Source organism: Prunus persica, chromosome G4, assembly GCF_000346465.2.
Source record: "Prunus persica cultivar Lovell chromosome G4, Prunus_persica_NCBIv2, whole genome shotgun sequence".
In the NCBI taxonomy this organism is placed as follows: Eukaryota; Viridiplantae; Streptophyta; class Magnoliopsida; order Rosales; family Rosaceae; genus Prunus; species Prunus persica.
Genome location: NC_034012.1, coordinates 17,921,728 through 17,944,062, shown reverse-complemented (window position 1 = coordinate 17,944,062; position 22,335 = coordinate 17,921,728). Strand labels below are relative to the sequence as shown.

General features: G+C 34.4%; 1 protein-coding gene across 1 annotated transcript; it reads left to right on the top strand.

The window, feature by feature from the left end:
* Positions 2,774-9,278, top strand: LOC18779441. The gene is given in 14 exon segments (XM_020563272.1): positions 2,774-3,066; positions 4,144-4,241; positions 5,004-5,086; positions 5,273-5,401; positions 5,973-6,037; positions 6,472-6,569; positions 6,661-6,745; positions 7,499-7,622; positions 7,879-7,980; positions 8,125-8,189; positions 8,397-8,478; positions 8,566-8,645; positions 8,749-8,870; positions 9,013-9,278. Coding segments are annotated over 13 exon segments (1,323 nt in total). The 5' UTR covers positions 2,774-2,812; the 3' UTR covers positions 8,807-8,870; positions 9,013-9,278.

The window sequence follows — 22,335 nt, the reverse complement described above, 5'->3', positions numbered from 1 at the left end:
TTTTGTTGGTCAAATGAGTTAGATTTCGTTGAAAAGGAGAGAAAAACTTCACTTTTCTCCTCTATAAAATGCTTCTTTCTAGTTGCGTTCAGATAGTCTTGATTTGGGCTTTTTAAAGAATGCCCAGCTGGAATGACCCAGAGTTAATAATTAGTATAAAATATCTAAAGTCCCAAAATTTCTGATTTTGTTGTTGTTGAGATTATTAGTCCCAGATTTCCGAAATTAATAATGAAATTATGGACTTTCCGGAATTTCCGGAATTTTTGAAATTGTAGAAAATATGTTTTGGAATAGAAATATTATATTCCGAATATTCGGAATTGACATCGAAACTTAATATCAATTCTAAATATTTTTGGATTGGAATTTGGAATGCATGTTTTCGAACCGTTCTGTTCGATACATAGCCCTATGATAAACAATAGGATTATAATGTTTGCATAGAAATAGGTACAACTGAATAATTAACTAATAGGACATTCTCCCATAAGTATTTAGGATTGATTACATATAGGTAAGGACCCTTTAGGATAAGTTCATAAATTGTATTTAATCTATTAAACACTTGTATAATTTACTTCTACATCTTCAACTATATTCTCAAGAACATCATACTTTCCCAATTATACATTAAAACAATCTTCGAAATAAATTATTAGAAGAACAAAAGTCAAGGAGGAGGTTGAGAAGAGAAAGGAAAAGAAAGAAAGAAAAAGAAGAGTACAAGAAGAAGAGAAAGAAAAAGAAAAAGAAAATAAAAATAAAAGAAAAAAGAAGAATTCGGGGTAGCCTCACACAGCTGGTTCCAGATTTTTGAATTTGTTGGGGATATAGCTGATTGGGTAAAGATTTGGGCTGGCCTATATAAGTATCAAAAGTTTTCCAAGCTTTTATGATTGGGCTGGCCTATATAAGAATTGGCTGGGCTATAGAGGTAGTGAAATTTTCTCTAAAGTTTGGGTCAGGCTCCAGCCCTACATAGAAGTATATAACCAATCCTTAACATAAAATACTTATTGAAGAATCTTCCATCAATTGATAACAAAGTCACGCTACTACAAGGAGGCCAACATAAGTAAGCACCCAGTACAATTTCCCTTCAATTGATGATACAAGTGATAGTCTAAATTAATCTTTTGTACAAGAGGGGGATTCAAACTTTGGTACAAATGGGCGGGTTCATTGTCTTGGCCAGTTGGCATAGCCCACATCTGCAATATAAAGATGTTTACCGAGTTTTTATCATAAATAGCCAAAATTTACCCCTTAAATTCATACATGTCAATTTTTATTATAAAAAACTTCCAAAAATAGCAAAAATGCAATTTAAAAAAAAAAAAACTTAAATGCCCTTAAATTTAAAACCCAGATAAAAACCTAAAAATCAAAACCAGTTCTTCCTTTTCTGTGTTTTTCCTTCTTCATTTCTTTAACATGATTGGAACTAGGAATTGGAATATACATGATAATATTGCTAACAGCTGCAGACTCTTTCTGCAGTAACCAACATATAGGCAAGCAAACATAAGCTTTAAACTTTCTCATATAGCCCACCACACTTTGTCTGCAGAAAAAAAAAAAAAAAAAACATAAGCTTGCCACACTTCTGCTACTCAAAATTTTCCTTCATATACAGAACACTAGAGCTAATTAATTTGGTCGATTGTTTTCTTATTAATATAATACTTCGGATTTTGTCTGGTTCTGTTGTTAAATAGTCACTATTAATCACTAGGCACAACTTCTCCGCCGCTCATCATTCTAAGCTTCTTCCTTGCCCAACTTATATATTCTTATTAGTAAAGAGAAGTCGGACCAACAAAAAGTTTGTAAAGATAATCAATTTTTACTGGTGAGAAAAAAAAAAATCAACTACATTCCCCTCCTCTTTGAACCAATGCGAAGAAGAAAGAGTTTTTAATTTTATTTTTTTGGTAATTAAAAGAAAGAGTTTTGACTTTTAGGTTTATGAGAATTTTAATTTTGAGGGCATTTTAGTCTATTTAAGTGAGAGTTTTGCTATATTTGAAAGTTTTTATAAAAACTGACATTTAGAGCATTTCCACTCCAAAGGGCAGGGGCAAGGCAATGTTTGTCACTATTCACATGAATAGTGGCAACCCTTGCCTTTTTTGTTTCCACCCCAAAAGGCAAGGGCAATTACTATTCACATGAGATATGAGGAGATGAATTTGTATAGAGTTTTTGGTGTGTGAAGTAAAGAATATGGCTATGTATTTATAAAAAAAATCTGAAATTTTTGGTTTTTTTTTTTCCAATGTTTTTTGGTTGCTAATGTCATTATAACGTCGGCATTGTGTCATTTTACCCAGGCAACAGCTCGGGCTGAATTTGCACTTGGACTTGCCTGGGCTCGTGGGACCAAACCCTTACTCGAGCTAGACCTTGCGCAATGGAGGGGGTTTTAGGGCCTGGGGCTGCCTTTTGCTCAAGTTAAACCCAAGCGCTGGAGGTGCTCTTATAGATTCAGAGGATAAATTTTAGTTATTTATAATAAAAACTCATATCTACCACCCATGATTTATAACAAATAATCCACATACAACAAAATCACACCGCTACAATAGTGCAAAAAAAAAAACATCGAATTCCCATTCACATGAGTCGAACCAAACCGAAGACCTAATCCAATGAAATAAAATGGAGAGACCTACTTAAATATCAATGAAAAAACCAAATTAAGATTATTAGGTACACAAAGTGCCACGTCATCGCCAACGATAAAAACTGATAGGATAGGCCAGAGTGAAGGGGGTTTTGGGAGTTGTGATAGAGTAGAGAGAGAATAATGGCGGGAGCTTCTTCAGTGTATATGCATTTGAAGAGCAGAGTGAGCCTTTGTAATGCCACTGCTGCGGTCACTTCTTCTCCTAGTAGTAGTTCTGCAGAGGCCCAAATTGGGAACAGGGTTCAGCTCCCTGAGAAGACCCGAAACTCGCGGGTGCTGGTTCTGGGCGGAACGGGTCGGGTCGGAGGTTCCACTGCCATTGCCCTCTCCAAGCTCTGCCCCGACCTCCAAATTCTCGTTGGCGGTCGAAACAGGTAATCAAATTTACCATTATGCCCAATAAAGAACCCATTTCTCTCTCATTACAGTCTCATATTTGTTTGGTTTTCGAGAAAACATGGAGGAGGAAATAAAATGATTATTGTTTGACAAAACGTAATGGTTTAAAATTAACATCTTTAGCAGAACTACTTGAATTTTTTTCCAATCCCGGATAGAAATTTGTAATAAAACGTGTTGATGGGAACTTGTAGCATCTTTTCCCTCATTTTCTCATAAAGCAAACAAATATTAGCTTTAGAATTTTCTAAGTTGCACCACAACAAAGACCCAATATATATATATATATATGTGTGTGTGTGTGTGTGTGTGTATAGTTTTATGACTTATTCAGTTGGGTATGAGGTATTTTTCTTTATAAATTTGAGGTAATGGTACTGGCCCTGTAAGTTCTTGGTATTTTTGTCTCCCTGAGAAGATGTTATCTATTGGCTGGTAAAAATAGGTGAATTTTTGAATTGTTGAAATCAATGTAATGGCAATGATGGTAGGATTCAGTTATTTAGTTGTAACAATTTATGGTTTTTGATATAACTAGAAATAAAACTAGAAATACAATGGCATATAGAGGACAAGGATAATAATAAGAGCACCTTGGAAGAAGTTCATCTTGGATTGATATTGTTTGTAAAGATTAGATAACTTGATAAGGGAAGTATCTACAACTTGCTTATATTTCAAGAAAGATCTCTGAGAATGGCCATTTTTATCTGCCATCCATCGCACCTCGCTAAAATCCACTGCGCAACGTTAATAATTGCTCAAAGAATAATAGGGCTTCTTTGCCTGTCCCACATTGCCTCATCTAGACCAGATTGGACTAACAACTTTTAGTCAATTGTCAAGAACCCGAGCATGTCTAATTCTAGTGGTCCACAAGAAGTAAATATCAGTTATCAATTGCTAGATGACATAAAGTTAAAACAATATTAATCTTCTGGTAAAATACGCTCTTGAAAATGTGTTACTTTTTCACATCTCGTTGGTCATATCTGATTACGAATGCTGGCAATTTGAGATGCTACATTTCTGGAATTATGATTCCATCGCAGGGAAAAAGGAGCTAATATGGTGGCTACACTTGGGGGAAACTCAGAGTTCTCTGAAGTAAATATTGACAATGTAAAATCATTGGAAGCAGCTCTGAAAGGTGAATGATTCTTCTAAGTTTTTTTTTTCCATGGTACCATGATTTAATTTCAGTTGGCTTCCCATACTGGGGTTTGAATGGTTTCACCACATAAGTATTAGTATTGTACTTGGCTGATTCTTTACCCATTATTTAGGGAATATTAACCATAAGAAAGGTGTATAAATTCTCATTTTGAGTAACTCTAAGTATTTCTTTAGAATTTTATTGTCTTCTTTTTACTCCTGGTATGAACCAAGGTACCAATGAAATTTGGCTCTTTATAATTTAAGAATAACTGAATCCAACTTCGTTTGCAAAATTTGGGTAGTCTTCTGTAGTCCATGTATCACAAGCACCTATCTCTGCACCTAGGTTAAAGAAAAAAGAATAAAGGGGCAAAATATGTAATTTCTTACCTATTTATGCTTGACCTATGTAACTTTTTTTGTTATGTTGTTCTGCTTTTTGGTTTGAGAACTATGAAAGCATTAAGCATGAATGTTGGGACAAGCGACCAAAAGAAAAAGAAATGTTGGGACAAAGAGAAACATCATTTATCTCTAGAGTTTTCCATATTCTATTCTATGCTTTTCACTTAACCAATATTTACTGAACAGCTATGCCCTTGTGTCTGGGATTTCATATATTTCTGTTACAATATCACATTTTTGAGAACACTGCATATAATAGAGATCATAATTTAGGTCCATGTAGTATTTTGTGGTCTTAGTTTCATAACACTGATTATCAAATTTGTTTTTAAGCGACTTCTCTCTGCAGATGTGGATCTCGTAGTTCATGCTGCAGGGCCGTTCCAACAAGCAGAGAAGTGTACTGTATTGGAAGCTGCCTTACAGACAAAGGTGAGGAATGTTACTATGGCCACAGATTGTCCCCCTCCCCCACAAGAAAAGAAAAATAGTGTGTGTTTTTAATTATAAGTGACATATGTTTGTTTTGTTTGTGTGCGTGCATGTTTATGTTGGAAAATATATCTCAACTTTACTATAAAATGTATGACTTTGGTAATGTGTTTCTTCTCTCCACAGACAGCCTATGTTGATGTTTGTGATGATACAGCCTACTCACTGCGTGCAAAATCTTTCAACAGTAGAGCGCTAGCTGCAAATGTTCCAGCAATAACAACTGGTGGAATTTATCCCGGAGTGAGCAATGGTGTATCATCAGCACATTTTGTTCTGTAGTCCACAAAGTTTGGTACACTTGCTTGTGCATATATTTGAACTGTGTTTAAAATGAAACAAAAGGAGTTGTTTGTCCCAGATAATATTTCAAAGATATATTTCTTTGAAGTAAAATGCAAGTGAATAACAATCTCAAGTACCAAGCTCCTTTTTATTTGGGTCCGTAGCTGAGATTTATTACTCTCTGGATCTAGATAGACCTAAAAAGCCTGGGCTGAGATGCTCCAAGTAGCGGGTTTTTTGAATTCAGATGAGTTGCACCTTACATGTATAATTTAACAACTAAACCTCCTAATGTAATAACCTAACTTTTGGGTTTGTCTATGTGAGGTTTGGATTATCTCGAGGACAAGAATACATGATGCCTAAGGTTTTATTCCACATTTAACATACCAAATTTTTTGTAAACACACCAATGGAAGATCATAGGAGTACTCATAAATTAGAGGTGTCGTCAGATAGTATTCTTGTGTGAAAGTGAAAAGGGGTCATATCTACTATTCCTTTGTCTCCTAGATACTGACTCCTACTGTTATAATGACAGTGATGGGCTGCAGAACTAGTTCGTGCGGCAAGAAGTGAAAGCAAAGGCAAACCAGAAAGGCTAAGGTAGCAATTCCCATTACCTATTTTAAGTCCAAGAATTGTTTAATTTTTATTGTTTTAAACTTACATTTACAGTATATCTCCAATCAGTTGGCATCAAATTGGACTTTTCTTCTGGTTGAGATTCTTTGTCATTGAACGGTGTCTTCTACTAAAAATATCTTTCATATTAATTCGAAATAAACCGTTTTTTGGCCACACTTCTCACGCTCTGTGGTCAATGTCTTCCCCAGTCGCATTCCATGTCTTTTTATTGTTATTCAAATTTGTGCAAACTTGAAATTGGATGTTTGGGATATTTCGAAATGCTTCTTGATTGAGATAACATATTTAATCTTATGCATAGTCACATATAACATGGAATTTTTGTGCTTTTTCTCTATGGGGTCATCATGAATTCTATGCCTAACAAATATGTGCAAATATCTTCTCATCAGATTCTACTACTACACAGCGGGAACTGGCGGGGCTGGTCCAACTATCTTAGCCACTAGTTTTTTGCTTCTCGGAGAGGAGGTTGTTGCATTTAATAAAGGTACAATATCTTCTTCACCTTTTCTATTGTGTTTGATGACTCCTGAATTCCGTATATCATGCCTAACACCAATAATGGGCTACTCAACCAGGAGAAAAGATCAAACTAAAGCCATATAGTGGAATGCTGACGATTGACTTTGGAAAAGGAATTGGAAAGAAAGATGTTTATCTGTTGTAAGTTCTGTAATCTACAATTTTATGCATGAGTTTGAAGTCACCAAGTCATATGATCAATAAATTATATACAAATCAAACCTGTAATACCATTATGGCTTTCACCAATTGGGTCATTATGTAGATGATGCCAAGTTCCCAACAAGTCTCATGCAATTCCCCCCATCCACTTTTTCTGAAAGGGCAAGGAAACCCCATTAGAAACTTGTCAATCAAATATTTTGGTATCATTTCTAATTTGTTTTCTAGTTATGTTCTTTCTTGTTGACATTGTAATATTTCAGTCACCATGTTTGACAACCCTATACTGTTATTGCACTAAAGATAATTAACACGATTGAAGAAGTTTCATCCGAAGTTTTGTTTCAATTTTATTTTCTGGTCCTTGCAAGAAGGGGAGACAAATATAAGTTTTATGTACCATAATGGTCTCATGGGTCAATCTTCTCAAGAAGTTCTCTCATAGTTAGGTTGAGTTTGTCAATTATGTCCACGAGGGGTTACTGGCCATGCAGTACTTGATAGATTGCAGAATAACTCTTAGATTGCATAGTAGTTTGTCCTTGAGATGCTTTTGCATCCTTTAATCAACTCCCAAAAGTCCGATCGGGACTTATTTTCCTTCTTTTGAAGCTTAATGAATTCCGTTTAGATGAACCAGTTGGTTTCTGTCTATCCGCTCAGTTAATAAAGTATGAAACTGCTTTGGTTCCAATAATACAAGGGTTGTACTAAACCTAATCTTATTTTCAGGAATTTGCCAGAGGTAAGAAGTACTCATGAGGTCCTAGGAGTACCTACTGTCAGTGCTCGATTTGGAACTTCACCCTTCTTTTGGAATTGGGGAATGGCAGCCATGACTAGTCTTCTTCCAGCAGTACGCTATGACATTTTGGATTTCATGCATCCCCTCTGATAATCTAGATTTGTAATTCTAGGCTTAGCATTTAGATTTTCACCCTTATTATAAGAAATGAGATGAGATTTGATTGACTATTGCCAATATTCTGCATTTCAAAGGGATTAGTGAGGATTAAGAAACAAATTCTCACCAAAATGACCCCACATTAATTTTGAATAACTAACTGTTAGCTCGTATGATAAGCCTAAGTAATTTAGAATAAACTTTTCAGGAGCTGTTGAGAGACAGAAGCAAAGTCCAACAGATGGTTGACCTGTTTGACCCCGTAGTCCGACGAGTTGATAGTATTGCTGGAGAGCGTGTATCAATGAGGGTGAGGATATAAACAAGTCTTCAGTTATTTCAACTTCTTCTTCAACTTTTTTACTAGTACACAAGGGAAAGAATAATAATTCACACCATCTTTGTCATCGCAATTCACTTCACTTCATTCTTTTTCTTTTTGGTGGGGTGGCAGGTTGATTTGGAGTGCTCTGACGGGCGCAATACAGTTGGCATATTCAGTCACAAGAGACTCTCCGTGTAAGTTTTAAGTTATCCAGAGGTCTATTTGTTTATTTTTCCTTCCAAAATCAATCACGGACACCCCGATTCCCTTTTCTTTTTAATGTCTGTAGAATGTTACAAGGTTGATATCAAATGTGATATTTGTGGTGCGGACATATGTATATGAAAGTACGTACTGGAGGATTTGAATGAGTTGTGACTGAAATAGAATTTGTGTTGCAGATCAGTTGGAAATGCAACAGCTGCATTTGTTTTGGCAATTCTTGAGGGAAGCACAAAGCCTGGGGTTTGGTTTCCAGAGGAGGTATGTACAAGGACTGAGTACGTAGTTTAGAACCCTAAAAGCTGCCCATTGATGCAATAAGCCTCTTATCAAATTCTCTGTGTATAGACTGAAGGCATTGCAATCGAGGCAAGAGAACTCCTTCTCAAACGTGCTGCACAAGGAACATTCAATTTTGTAATGAACAAGTAAAATTTCTGGTCCCTTATTCTCTTTCTTATAGAGACATAATATTATTGTTTGTATTGACTATTCCATTTCTTTCTTAATATTTTATTGGTCCGCAAACAGGCCATCATGGATGGTGGAAACAAATCCAAAAGAGTTAGGGTTGGGAATATACGTGTAATACTCACACAGAAGTCAATCTAAAAGTTCAAATTCTTCTTCAGCTTGTTCATCATGTTGCAGAGGTATAGCGGGTGGTACCATCTTTTTTACTCAAATTATGACACAAGTTTTTAAGCATTAGATAAGAAATATATACTGATAGGGTCGTACCGCTTATTTTGTTTTTTTAGCCATTGTCAAATATTAATCGTTTTTTTTTTTCAGGTGGCGAATGTTTTTATTTGTTGCAGTTGTGAGGCTTCCCTATCTTGCAGGACCAGAAATCTGTTGGGTCATTACTTTAAACAAATTTTGGAGAGAAATGTGAATCTTTTCCGCCCTCTACATACGTGGTATTCTTTAGTAAATGAAACAAGTGGAATGTAATTTACATCTAATGCCATCCTATATACTCATTTTAATGCTGTGAAGAACTTTTATACATGTCGTATGGAGGATGAGAATATAGCCGCTCTAGTTTTTACGAAATATTCCTACATGCAACATTATTTCAATTCAGAGATCAACAAAAAAGACGACAACCCCAATAATTTTAGAGGTAAAAAAGTGATTCTGCCTTAATTAGGGTTTGTGTTGGACGAATTAATTTCAAATTCTTCAATGAGCACCCAACTCAAAGGGCCGACCTTGAAATTTCGAGATCATAAACTAATGATAAAGGAACAAATAACTAAACAAAACTAATTTTTATTAAGAAGATTAAAATGCCTAACTAAAACATGCCACAGTGGAGAAAAGTAGTATTTATAAATGCAAACAATGAATAGAAAAGTACAATTTAAATTGCTTTTCTCTGAGATGCCCTACTTTGCTTTTCTTCACATTATCGGGAGAAAAATTTGCATGGTATTCGTGCAGGATTTAGGATTCTCAGGCTAAGGGGTTTTACAAAAATAAAAAAAAACACCAAAAAGCAAAAAGATAGTACTTTCATTCAAATCTTCAAAAATTAAGAGACGAATACAACACCTATATGGCAATGAAAATAATATATTTATTAATTTTTATAAATTAGTGTTGTACTAACATATTAGTTAAATATATCACTGGGGTAAAAGATAAAAAGGGTTTTATTAATATATATTTGGGTCAGACTTTTTAAGAAAATATACAAGTTAGTGAAATGGTGAGTTTCAACTAAAATGGGCATAAACTAGGGCAACATCACCAAAATCATCTTCTTCGCTGCCTCTGCAACCCAAAAAAAATTCAAGTCGTGGTGCTGCAGCGAGAATGCGTCTGGAAGAAGGTTAGAGAGCACTGAGCAGCGCAAGACAAACCCACAAGCAAGGACAGATCCATATACAGGCTAGGCTGGGCTCTAGCACAGTGTTAAATTTTAAAAATACTAAATTTAGTGCAAATTTTATGAGCAAATCCTACTCCAAAAAATATTAGCCCACAATCTCTGTCTCCTGGCCTGTGATTGTTTTTTGTTTAATATTAGCTGTGATTGTTTTTGTTTAATATTAGCTCACCTCTTTTGACTAAAAAAACACATTTATGACTGCTTTTGGAACAAATAACATGGTAGTAATAGTAAATTAATATCAAAACAAATATGGGAAATATTGAATGTCTGCCAACATGAAAATTTAATAATTTCTTCATGCTCTATATGTTCCCTAATAGCCGTAAACCTCCTTTCCTTTTTTGCCAAAATAAACTGTAAACCCCTCTTCTTATTTGGCTCTATTTTAAATATTTTTACAAGTATCAACTAATTAAGGTGATTTTGAAGTTGAAACTCTAAGGCTTGAGGTTAAATAGTGGCTGGTTTGGTCCCCCTGTAGTTTGGATTGCTTCTGTTGAATTGCATTTGCATGCTTCTTCTAGCTGCATAGTATTTATGGGAGAAGGAGAAAGGGTTTGTTTTAGATTATTTTTTAAAGATGTTATTTTATTATTTTATTTGTTACTTTCTGGTTTTGAAATATTTTAAATGTTATTATATTATTATTTTTTACTTGGAGTCCCAAAAGCCAAGGAAAATATTAGCCCACCCCTGATAGAATTCTTGGATCTGTCCTTGCCCATAAGGGACTTTCATTGAGCACCTTATTTGCACACTAGGGGTCGCTCAGATGCTGGCCAAGGGGTCGTCAGTGGAGTCCACGATTAGATTTCGAACATCCCAAGGGGTCGTGCGACCCTTCTTGTCCCAACGTACGTCCGTCATTGCATGGGATAACACTGTTTTGCTATCTCCAATTAATCACGTTCTGCCATGCATGATAATAATTTCACATAGTGAAACGTGATTGGATGAAGATAGCAAAACATCAACAATGTGCCACGGCAAAGTTCTACTCCAACCCCCGTACCGCACCCCCTCTCTCGGAAAGGCAAAGTAGTATACGAATGTACTGGGCAAAATATTATAAAGTAAAGATTTGAACTTACCCCAAACTTTTTAGAAAAAAAGGCAAAGTTTATCCACATTATTCACATTTAAGTAAGGAAAAACTTGGCTCCTTAAAATTGAGGAGGAGCTCCTCCTTAAACCAATGTGGTTTTGACACTTGTTAAATTTTTTTTGGTTGAAACTTTGTCAATGTTACTTGAAGCTGACAAGTGTCAAACTCCATTGAATTTAAGGAGGAGCACCTCCTCAATTTTAAGGAGTCAAGCTATGCTCTTTAAGTAATAGACAAAATTCCTGGATTCGAGTCCTAGCACTCGTGTAGTGTGTATGAGTTTAGTATACTATAGCCTCTCTCAATAAGAAAGGCCCTTAAAAAAAAAAGAAAAGAAAAGATAATAGACAAAATTAACTTACCCAAAAACAACTGTCCATGGATAAAGAAAAAGGCAAATTTATTCCCATTACTCTTCCAGTGTTGGACAATATTAACTTACCCAAAAACAATTTCCGAAAAATAAAAAACAAGGCAAAGTTTATTCACATTCTAATAATAGAGAATGTTAACTTACCCAAAACCCATTTCCCTATCTAAATAATGATGTTCATCTTTCGATCACTTCACTTATACCACAAGCTAATACTAAATAATGAACTTAAGGGTCATTTGATACAGCAGACTGTCATAGATTGGACTAAATTCTGGGACTGTCTTGGATTAGTTCGGATTGGCCCAAGCTGGATTAAGTACTGACCTACGTTTGGTAATACGTCGGACTAAGAAGCTGGATTGTAAAAATAGTGAAGACTTACGTTTGGTGCTGTGTCGGACTACAAAATAATTGTTGTAATATTTAAATTTAATTAGGAATTTTGTCTTAAAAATAAATAAATGTTGCAAAGAAACCCAATTCAAAGATTTAAAACAAAAAAAAAAAACTTATATTTTTTAAAGAAGCTGATTTTTAATATTCTTAAAGATAATATTTTTAAACCAAAACAAATATCCCAAACCCACCCACCCCTTTCAAAACAAAGAGAATAGAAAAGGGAAAGAAAGAGGACGAAGAAGAAGAGAGAAAACAAACAAGAGGGAAATAGAGAAAGGTCTTGATCTTAAGAGGGATGTGGAGTTTCCAATGATATCTATGATATCCAGCGGCGGACCCAGAAATTTTTCAATGGAGGTGCAATTCTTAAAAACTAAAATCTCAAAAAAAAAAAGAAAAAAAGAAAAGCTAATACCTCAAATAGCGTGTCACATAGTCTATTCCCCCTCGAGTTTGCTATTGATCTTACTAATACAGAGAGAGCTAAATAAGAAAAAAGTATTTATTAAAAAAAGAAAAAAAACAAAATTGGCATTTGCTCAAGAAAAAATATATATGCATCCAATTTACTTTGTATTGGCGTACTCAAGAAGAAAAAAAAAACGCAAGACTCTTGTGATGCACACACACTTTGGGTGATGTTAAATTGGTTTTTCATAAAGAGAATTCTCAATCCCACTTAAATAAGGAATTCCCAAAACCCAATTGAATAAAGAGAAGTTCCAATTAAAACCCAATTATGTAGGAATTATATAAGCCCTTTAGAAGCCCATGAATGACCCAGTAGTTTCCCCCTTTTTTTATATCTTTTTTTTTTAATTTTTAAAATCCTAATTCAAATTGGCTTATCCATAATGGCCCACGAATGGCCAGGTTTAAAAAAAAAAAAAACCCTTATCCACGAATGGCCAGATTTTTTTTATTTTATTTTTTATTTTTTTAAAAAGCAGTGCCTGGTCCAAAACGACGTCGTTTTGGCCAGGCAGTTTAAAAAAAAAAAGAGAGGTCGCACTGCGCGCAGCACAGCAGCCCCGCTTCCGTGCATGAGTAGAGGTGCAACTTTAGCAGCTTCTATGGAGTTTTCCGGTGACCGGAAGTGCAGGTGCACCTCCTTGCGCCTACACATGTCCGCCACTGATGATATCTATCGTTTGGCAGATGCATTTAACAAAGCAATTAGCAGATGGTAAAAAAAGCCAAAAGTTTGATTTACGTATAATCTAGCTTGAAAGAAAAAGTCTTTTATTTATCATTGGGGTCATTCAAACTTGAAACTTCTTTCAAAATTGGCAAAAAAAATTTATAATTACACCATAGAAATAAAAACAAAAATTGAGTCAATCAAGTTATGCTCAAATAAAGAAAGAAATAGTTATTGGAACAAAGTGTTGATGAGGTTTCATAAAAGAAAAAACCAGTACATATGATGATGAGAAACCGTTTACATGCTTGGGGCTAAAATATAATACCATAATTTGACCTAACACATTTAAAATAAAGCTTAAACCTATTCATGGAGTCTTCAATCTGAGATAATCTTCCGAAGAACTGGTAAGTGATGACTTGTCATCCATGCATGGACCTAGGAGATGAGAATAAAGTTCATAAACTTCTTTTCCAATAACAACCTCATCAATTTCTTGGTGATCTGGCAAAAGTTGCTTAAACCCTAATGTTGGATTATAACGACTAGATGGGCCCGCCTCATCATCATTGGCCATCTTAATTTTGTACTGCTTCCTCCTCCTGCTGACCTTGATTTTTCTTCTAGTTTGCTGCTGCTTCTCTATGACCCTCTCGATCTTGATTTCCTTGCCCTTGTTCTTACTGCCAACAGGAGGATGACCCTCCATTATGCCTTGTTGGTAATTTCCTAGCTTCAACATCTGACATGAAATATACTATTAGAAAAGAAAAAAAAAAGAATTATCCATCCATAAAATTTGTACTTTACCTTTAGATATACTTAACAGAAAGAAACATTATAAGTAGATGTATATAGCATAAGGCATAGTCAAGTTGTAATCAAAATTAATTAAGTGGTTGTATCATAGATATGGATTTAGTCAAGCTGACTAGAGCAAGATATGCTCTCCACTCTGCCCTAAATTTGAATCTTCTTTCTCGTAGTTTAAATTATACAAAAATAAATAAAAGCGATCGTACCTTGTGTTTAACTTTTGACTCAGGAGGAATTTTCTTTTGTGAGTCAAGGCCGTGCAACACCGCTCGCTATATTCAATATATACACATGAAAAAAATTTGAAGAGCCCCCTTGAGAGGGTCGGCCTATATATAGTGTGCGAGAGTGGTCAACAAGAGGAAAAGTTAAGAATGGACTTAAAAAGGAAAGTCATGGGCAATTTACTTTGTGTCGAAGCATGCAAACTAAAAATTAATACGGTAATTATGTTGGGGTAAGATAGTATTATGTGTATTGGAAGGTTTTCATTTTTTTATTTACTTTTTTAAGACGACGTAACGTTTTTGTATTAAATTTGCCTATTAATGATCTCAACATAAAATATTACTAGATAGGTGGATTATTTTTGGGTAAGTTACTGTATTTTGTTACTTAGCCAATGCGAATTTATGCGTATAGGATTATTTTTGGGTAAGTGACTGTATTTTTGGGTAAGTTACTAGTACTTTGCTTTTTCTTTGGGGTCAGAGAATTCGAATAAACTTCCCCCAAAGCCCTTCGGGTTAGTCTTTTTAGGTTAGTGCAAATGATGAATGCAGGTGTGAAAGTGGGTTAGGATTTAACTTGTTTTAAGAGATATTAGTCATATATTTATTCTTAGCACTAATAATATAGATAAACTCTATATAATTTAATTTCTATAAACAAACCCAAAAAAAAAAAAACCCAAATATAGGTCTACTAATATAGATATTGAGTGTTTTGGGTTTTTTTTATATAAGGTTTTGGGATTGAGTTTGTTTTAAGAAATCAATGGCAGTTTTGTAATTTAAAAGAAGTTAAAAGCCTTTTTGTTATGTTATAAATAGGCTTTGAGTGTGTTTCTAAAGTCCATTTCATATAAGTTTTTTAAAATTTATTTTATTTTATAATAATTTGGGCTCTTATATTGGGTATAATAGTGAATATTCCATTATTTTAATTTTGTTTTTGAGTTAAATCACTTTAAAAAAATAAATACATAAATAAAGAAACTTGTTTGAACAAAAAAAATAAAGAAACTTTCATCAAAATAATGTAAATTGTTGGGGGCGGTCCTAACATAGTGCAAGTAGTGTCATTGCACATGATCCTTAGTTTTGGAGGGCCCCCAAATTTTTTTCACATATATATATACACAGTCTCCTTTCATTGAGGGATCCCTCAAATAATTTTATTTGAGGGACATCCTTTAGCGTACCCTATGAATTTTGTTTTCAATCCAAACTGTCTATTTTTAAAGTCTTCATTCATAGATCATCCTTGCAAAAAAATCAGACAAATTGAAAATCATTAAGGCATTTAATTGAGACCAACAAATCAATGAACACGGTGGCTTCAAGAAAGTACTTAAATTTCAATATTTTAATTAAATGGTCAAATGATATTGAATTCAAATGATTTTTTTTTTGTAGAGATGATCTTTGAATGAATATTTACAAAATAGACGGTTTGAATTAGTGAAATACAATGCAGAGTCCCCCAGGTGTCGGACACGCACAGGATCCGGCTCGGATTCCAAAGCGGAATTTGGGTCGGGTCCTGTCACAGAGTAGGCCCTATAAAGATGTTCCTCAAATAAACTTATTTAAAAAATTCTTAAATGAAATATATATATATATATATATATATACACGCACGTCAGCATACAACATATTTAAACAATTGTGGCTCTAGTGAAGTTGGTTCTTGCACTTTGAATTTCATTATAAGTTTAGGTTTGAGTCACTTGTGTGCTCCATTGGTTCCTTTTTTACTTCTTTTTTCGAAATACATTTTTTTTTCCTTCATAAAATGACCTTAATGAACAAACCGATGACCAACTACACAAGATTACCACACCATATCACAAGGCATGTTTTCTTGAAAAAAAAAATTGTGCTCATTACTTTTACAATAATTGGTGATGAATTTTATTTTAACCAATTTTTGTTTTATGGCATTAAGTCATGGTTATATTTTTTTTATTTTGTTTCGTGTGAGACCATGTGAGGACCCCAATTTAAATTTTGCAGTCAAGATCAGCCCTGTAAGTACTATCACTCAAGTACACGTTTCAAGAGGTTAGTAAATATCATAAAAATAAAAGATCATATATATAGTCGCCTTAATGGCATAGCAATCAATTGTACTTCCCATGACAAAACGAAATGTATTTCCAAGCAAAAAGAAGCTCCTGAATATGATTAACAATACATTTAGAAAACCCAAAAAAAAAAAAAAACCCTTTCCATTGGCGTTTGAAAATTATTGAATGAAGTAAAGGTGAGGCAACAAAAGGAGTATCACTTCAAGTGAGATAACAAATCTTATAGTTATATATATAGCATGGGATCAATGTATGATAAATAGGGTGTGGGAGAAATCAAGAGAAATCTATATGTTATTGTTTCCACGTACTCTTGTTGGCCAGAAGATTCCTAATAGCAAAAAGGTTTTCTTTTGTTTTGTTTTCATGATGGAACTAGCAATATAGAAGCCTATATAAGTTAGACAAAAACAAAAAGAATAAGTAAACGAACATCAGAGTTTTGGGCGGGGGCTGGAGTCGCATAGACGAGAAGCATGAGAAGACTACAGAGGGATTGTCAAAGTGTGTATTTTCAATTGATTTTATAAAGGAATATATATAGAGGCTAGGCACTACTACAAAAAGTGAAAAAGATGACTAGAAAACAACGACGGTCTAAGTGAAAACCGTCGTGGTTTTTAAAAAGACGACGGTTCTAAAAACACCGTCGTGTAATACCACCTTAGACAACTAAAAAATGGAGATTCAAATGGCTGTTCAAAAACAACGACGTACCTAATTAAACAACCGACGTCTATTTGAAACAGATTTCCGCAGTGTAAAATTAAAGCCAACAAAGAACGACAGAAGTTATGAATCGACCGACGTAGAAAGTAAAGACGACGATTTCAATAAAAGCCGCCGTTTTTACTCATAAAATAACACGACGAGGTTTTCGTATAAGACGCCGTATAATTACAAACAAATCCACGGCTTTAAAATACAAAATATCGCCGTATTAAATTAATGTACAACGACGGAAAATATAAATATATCGACGTCATTCTCGTATAGTTCTACGACGTTATCTTTAAATCGTACTATAAAATTTAACGTCGTATTTATTTATTTTATACGTCGTACCTTTAATTTAAACCGTCGTCTTAATAAGAATTTTTGTTAACAATTTTTTTCTTTGATTTTCTTATCCTACGTCGGTAGATCTACTTAATGACAAGAATTGAAATAACCACGACGGTTTATATAGAAAACCGCCGACATAATCAGATTTTTCTGAGATCCCAAGGGTTACGAAATCTTACCAGATGGAACTCTGTTCCACATCATAATCTTAACAGATGACACAGATTTGCAATCAGAGAGACAATTTTTTGGAAGTTGATGATGTGTGTGCGTTTGTGTATCTACAAATATTATACCTAACGTCGTTGCAAATTTACAATCAGAGAGACAATTTTCAACGACGGTTATATTATACCTAACGATGTTTAAAAAACAAATCAACGTCGCTCAACAAATATATTACATCGTCTTAGTCTTACTTAAGACGACGAAAAACGACGACAGTAATACAAAAACAGTCGTTGTTTTTATATTCTTATTTTATTTAAATCTGTCATCCAAAAAAGAAACTTTACATATTCCAGAACATTAATTTCCTTCATTTTAAATTTCCTCCGGAAAAAAAACTCTATTTATAACGTACTGTAATTGAAAAATAAACTGAAAGGTCACGGGAAAAAAAATTCTATTCATAATTTAAAAATTCAAATCCACGTCGGTTATATTAAACCTAACGACGTTAAATGAAAAGATTCCACGTCGCAAAACAAATATTGCGTCGTGTTAGTTAAAAACGACGGCATAACAAAAAACGGTCGTTGTTTCAAACTGAATTAATTTAAAATTTCTTCGGGAAAGCAAAATCTATTTATAATTTCCTCGGGTTAGTAATATTGCGTCGTGTAAATTCTAGAACATCAATTTCCCTCATTTTAAATTTTCTTGGGAAAGAAAAATCTATTTATCACGCTTTGTAATTGAAAACTAAAACTGAAAGAATTCGGGAAAAAAAACTCTATTTATAATTTAAAAATAAAATCCACGTCGGTTGTATTACACTTAACGACGTTTAACAAAATAATCTACGTCGGTAATTATAAATCTACCGCCATCTTACCTTAATATAGACGACGAGAAAAGACGACGGTAGAACAGAAAACCACCGTTGTTTCAGTTTCTTTAACAGTTTGGTCCTTTATTTTTCTGCAGGACTTGTATAGTTCAAAGCATTGACAATGTCTTCATCATATCTCCCAGCAACTACTGATTCGATTGCTCATGCTTTAGAGGCCATCTGAAGCCATTTCTATTCTTTATCGCATTCTTGAAACCCATCTTCTTCTTCTGAAGCTCTACGGATAAAGGAAGAGGCTATCACAAATCTGACGGATCTTCTTAGCCAAGAAAATCAAGCAGAGGATCAGGCACATCTGATCTTCAGATTTCCCTGAGAAGCGAACTTTCCTTCGACAGCGAGTGGAGGCCAGGCTTGCATCTCTTTTGATGGAAAGCAAGGAGTATTCAGAAGCACTAAGTGTCCTATCAGGCTTGATCAAGGAAGTGAGAAGGCTAGTTGACAAGCTTCTTCTTGTGGACATAGATTTGATGCGAGTAAGCTCAATTTCTCTTTGAGAAAGACATCCAAATTATTGTCTTTGAGATGTGAGAGACAGTATCTCTGAGAGAGGAAGAACTTGGAACCCTAAATGTAAACCGAAAATGAATGAAAGCGACAAATTTATAGAATAAATTTTTAAAACCAACGGCGGTTCTTACAAAAAAACCGCCGTTTAAATTGTAAAATCAACGTCGGTATGACCGACGTATATTACAGAAATCCACGTCGGTACATTAATAAAAACGACGTGTTAAATAATCTACCATGACGCGAGTTATTACTTATGTACTTTAATTTTTGAGTTTACTACGACGGTACCTACAACACTACTGTCGTATTTATTTACCACGTCCAAAGTTAAATGTACCGTCGTATTTTGTAATTTATACGTCGTAGTTATATGTAACCGCCGTATTATTTTTTTGAAATGGTTTTATATGTAAGCAACTTTTCGTCTACCTGACTTACACATGCACTGTTTCCAAACCCGATTAAAAATTTCAATCTCCCAGAGAAAACTTTTTGTCTTTTTTCCTTGTCAGAGCACTGTCAGAGTATCTCATCGTCTTCCTCTCGTCTTCTTCGTTGTCTCTGAACTTAAACATCGTCTTCCTCTTGCTTTCATTGCACGCAAAAGGTAAGCTTTCATTTTCACTATTTTGGTTGCTGTTTTGCATGCTCATACGTTTTTTGTTTGAAAAATCTTTTTACCTTTTTTCTGGCCAAAATCATTTTACTTCTTTCCAAGTTTGATAAAATATACAGACAAAGAGGGAAAGTTTCCAACTTTGAAGACAACTACCTCAACTAAATAAGACGACGGTAGCTTCTTATTTACGTGGTTAAATATGTAGACCACGACGGTTCGTCAGTCGTTCTAGCGTCGTCTGAAAATTGACAAAGTTGTTTTTAAAATTATAGTCTTTTTTTTATTTGCTTGTTTAATTGCAGGTTTGATTTCTCTGAACAATGATTTTTGTTTTTCCCTAATTTGATAAAATATAAAGAAAAAGAAAGTAGGGTTGGTATCTAATATAGACAACAGTATCTTATTGTTTTACGTCGTGTGAATGTTAATACCACGACGTCATATTAAAATACCGTCGTCTATATAAGATTCACTACTACAAAAAAGCAAAAAGACGACGGTAAATCACCGTCGTGTATTTGGTTTTTCAATGGTCGTGGAATCCACCGTCATCTTTTCCCTCATAAACCACGACGCTAAATAACCGTCGTTGTTAAACAATACAACGTCATCAAAAAATACAAAACGACGTCTTTGTACTGCAAAAAGATCTAAAAAAAGCAATCGAGGATGATAATAGACGACCAATTCTCTAAAAACACCGTCGTTAAAAAGGGAAAATATGACACATATTAAGAGAACAAAGCCGCAAGATAGACATACAACGACGACAATAAAAATACGCCGACGTTAAATATAATTTTCACGACAATAAAAAATATGACGTCTTTAAATACATTAGAAGACGACGTTATTGATACCTACTACGTCGCACATATAAACACAACCGTCGTACAATTAATTTTCCACTTCGATTTTTCGATAAAAGATGACGTGGAAATAGTTGTCAGTGTCATTATTTACGACGTATGTGTTTCTATAGTAGACGTTGAAAAACTAAACAACGTCAGTTACAAATATATGAGAGTCGTATTAAAAAATTTATACGTCCTATTTTCAGAAACAAACAACGACCATAAATATTAGACGTTGTTAAATACAACAACGTCGGAAAACAATAAAAACAGACGTGTTTAGTCTGCTAAAGTTCTACAACGTCTCTTATTTACAAAAAACCGTCGTGAAATAAATTTTCCACTTCGATTTTTCTAAAAAAGATGACGTGGAAATAGTTGTTAGTGTCATTATTTACGACGTATACATTTATATAGTCGACGTTGTATTTATATGTATTCATTACTCACGACGCACTTAATAATATAGACGACGTTGAACGTCTAAACAACGTCGGTTCCAAATAAATGAGAGCCGTATTACAGAACATATAGACGGCGTAGATTATGATGGGAGCCGTATTACAAATAACGTCGTTTAATTGTTATTAGACGGCGGTTATAATGAATTTCCGTCGGAATTAATTTCGTTCCTCTTCGTTTATAAAAGAACTTGCGACGTGGAAAATGTATGATGACGTCGTATTTTTTAACGTTCAGATTACATATCTCGTTTTTTAGACGTCGGTATTATGGGATTGGAGTCGTGTTATTTTGAATTACATGGCGGTTCTTTATCCTTCACCGACGTGATATCCTGAATAATTGCTTCACAATAGCGTCGTGGTTCTTCATTGTTACGTTGCTTTAAGACGTCGGTAAATATGCTGAATAACTGATTCACAATAACGTCGTGTTTTATTTGAACGTAGAAAGTGAAGAAATCACATTACAATATATTACAAAATTAATGTCATACACTGCCAATTACATAAGCATCATTCAATCCATATATCTTCACACCCATCTCGAATATTTTGACCGCCTAACTCACCTACCAGTTCATCAAATGTGTCAACATTTGGCATCCCTCTAGTAAATGGCTCACACTCAATTATCACATCACCTAATACTTCATCACCAATAACATCATTATATTCTCTACTAGGCATTGATAACACTACCGACCAACCACGAAGCATCGGGTCGTCAACAAAAAATATTTGTTTGACTTGAGAAGCCAAAACAAATTGGTCATTCCTATGTCCAATTTTACTCAAATCTACAAGGGTAAATCCAAGTTCGTCGACTACAAGACCAGAACTATCTATCCAATCACACCTAAAGACTGGGATTGTAAACTTTTGGTAGTCAAGGTCCCAAATTTCTTGAATGACACCATAGAAACCCATATTTGAGAGAATTGGGTTTTTATCCTTGGCACTAGCAACTTGCATGGTATGTGCAAGTAAATAAACTCCACTATTTTGAGTTGTCCGCACATCATCTTGTGCCTTGATATTGAATTTAATACCTTTAATAAGATAGCTCCTATATAATGGCACTGACATGTTTGGACCAGCTGCTAGCCACCTTAAATTTTCTGATACGCCATGATTGTCTTCCTCAACTTCACTTTGAACCTGCAAATTAATCATATCTTAATTCATCCTAACATATAAATAAGAAGAAAATTAAAAGAGAAATACGTTATTCAACAACATATACCTTGAAGCGTAGCCATTGAATGAAAGTGCTATTGTGCTTATCCTGCAGCCACTTTGTTCTCTTTCTAAATTTTGGATAAGCAGTCTTGATGTGGATCATATGTTGCCTACATGACACGAAAAATTCAAGCATTACGGTCCCAAATATATAAGATAAACATAAGAAATAATTTTAAATGGAAACTTAAAGAATAAAACTCATACGTACTCGATATAAGGTAGGACTTCCTCC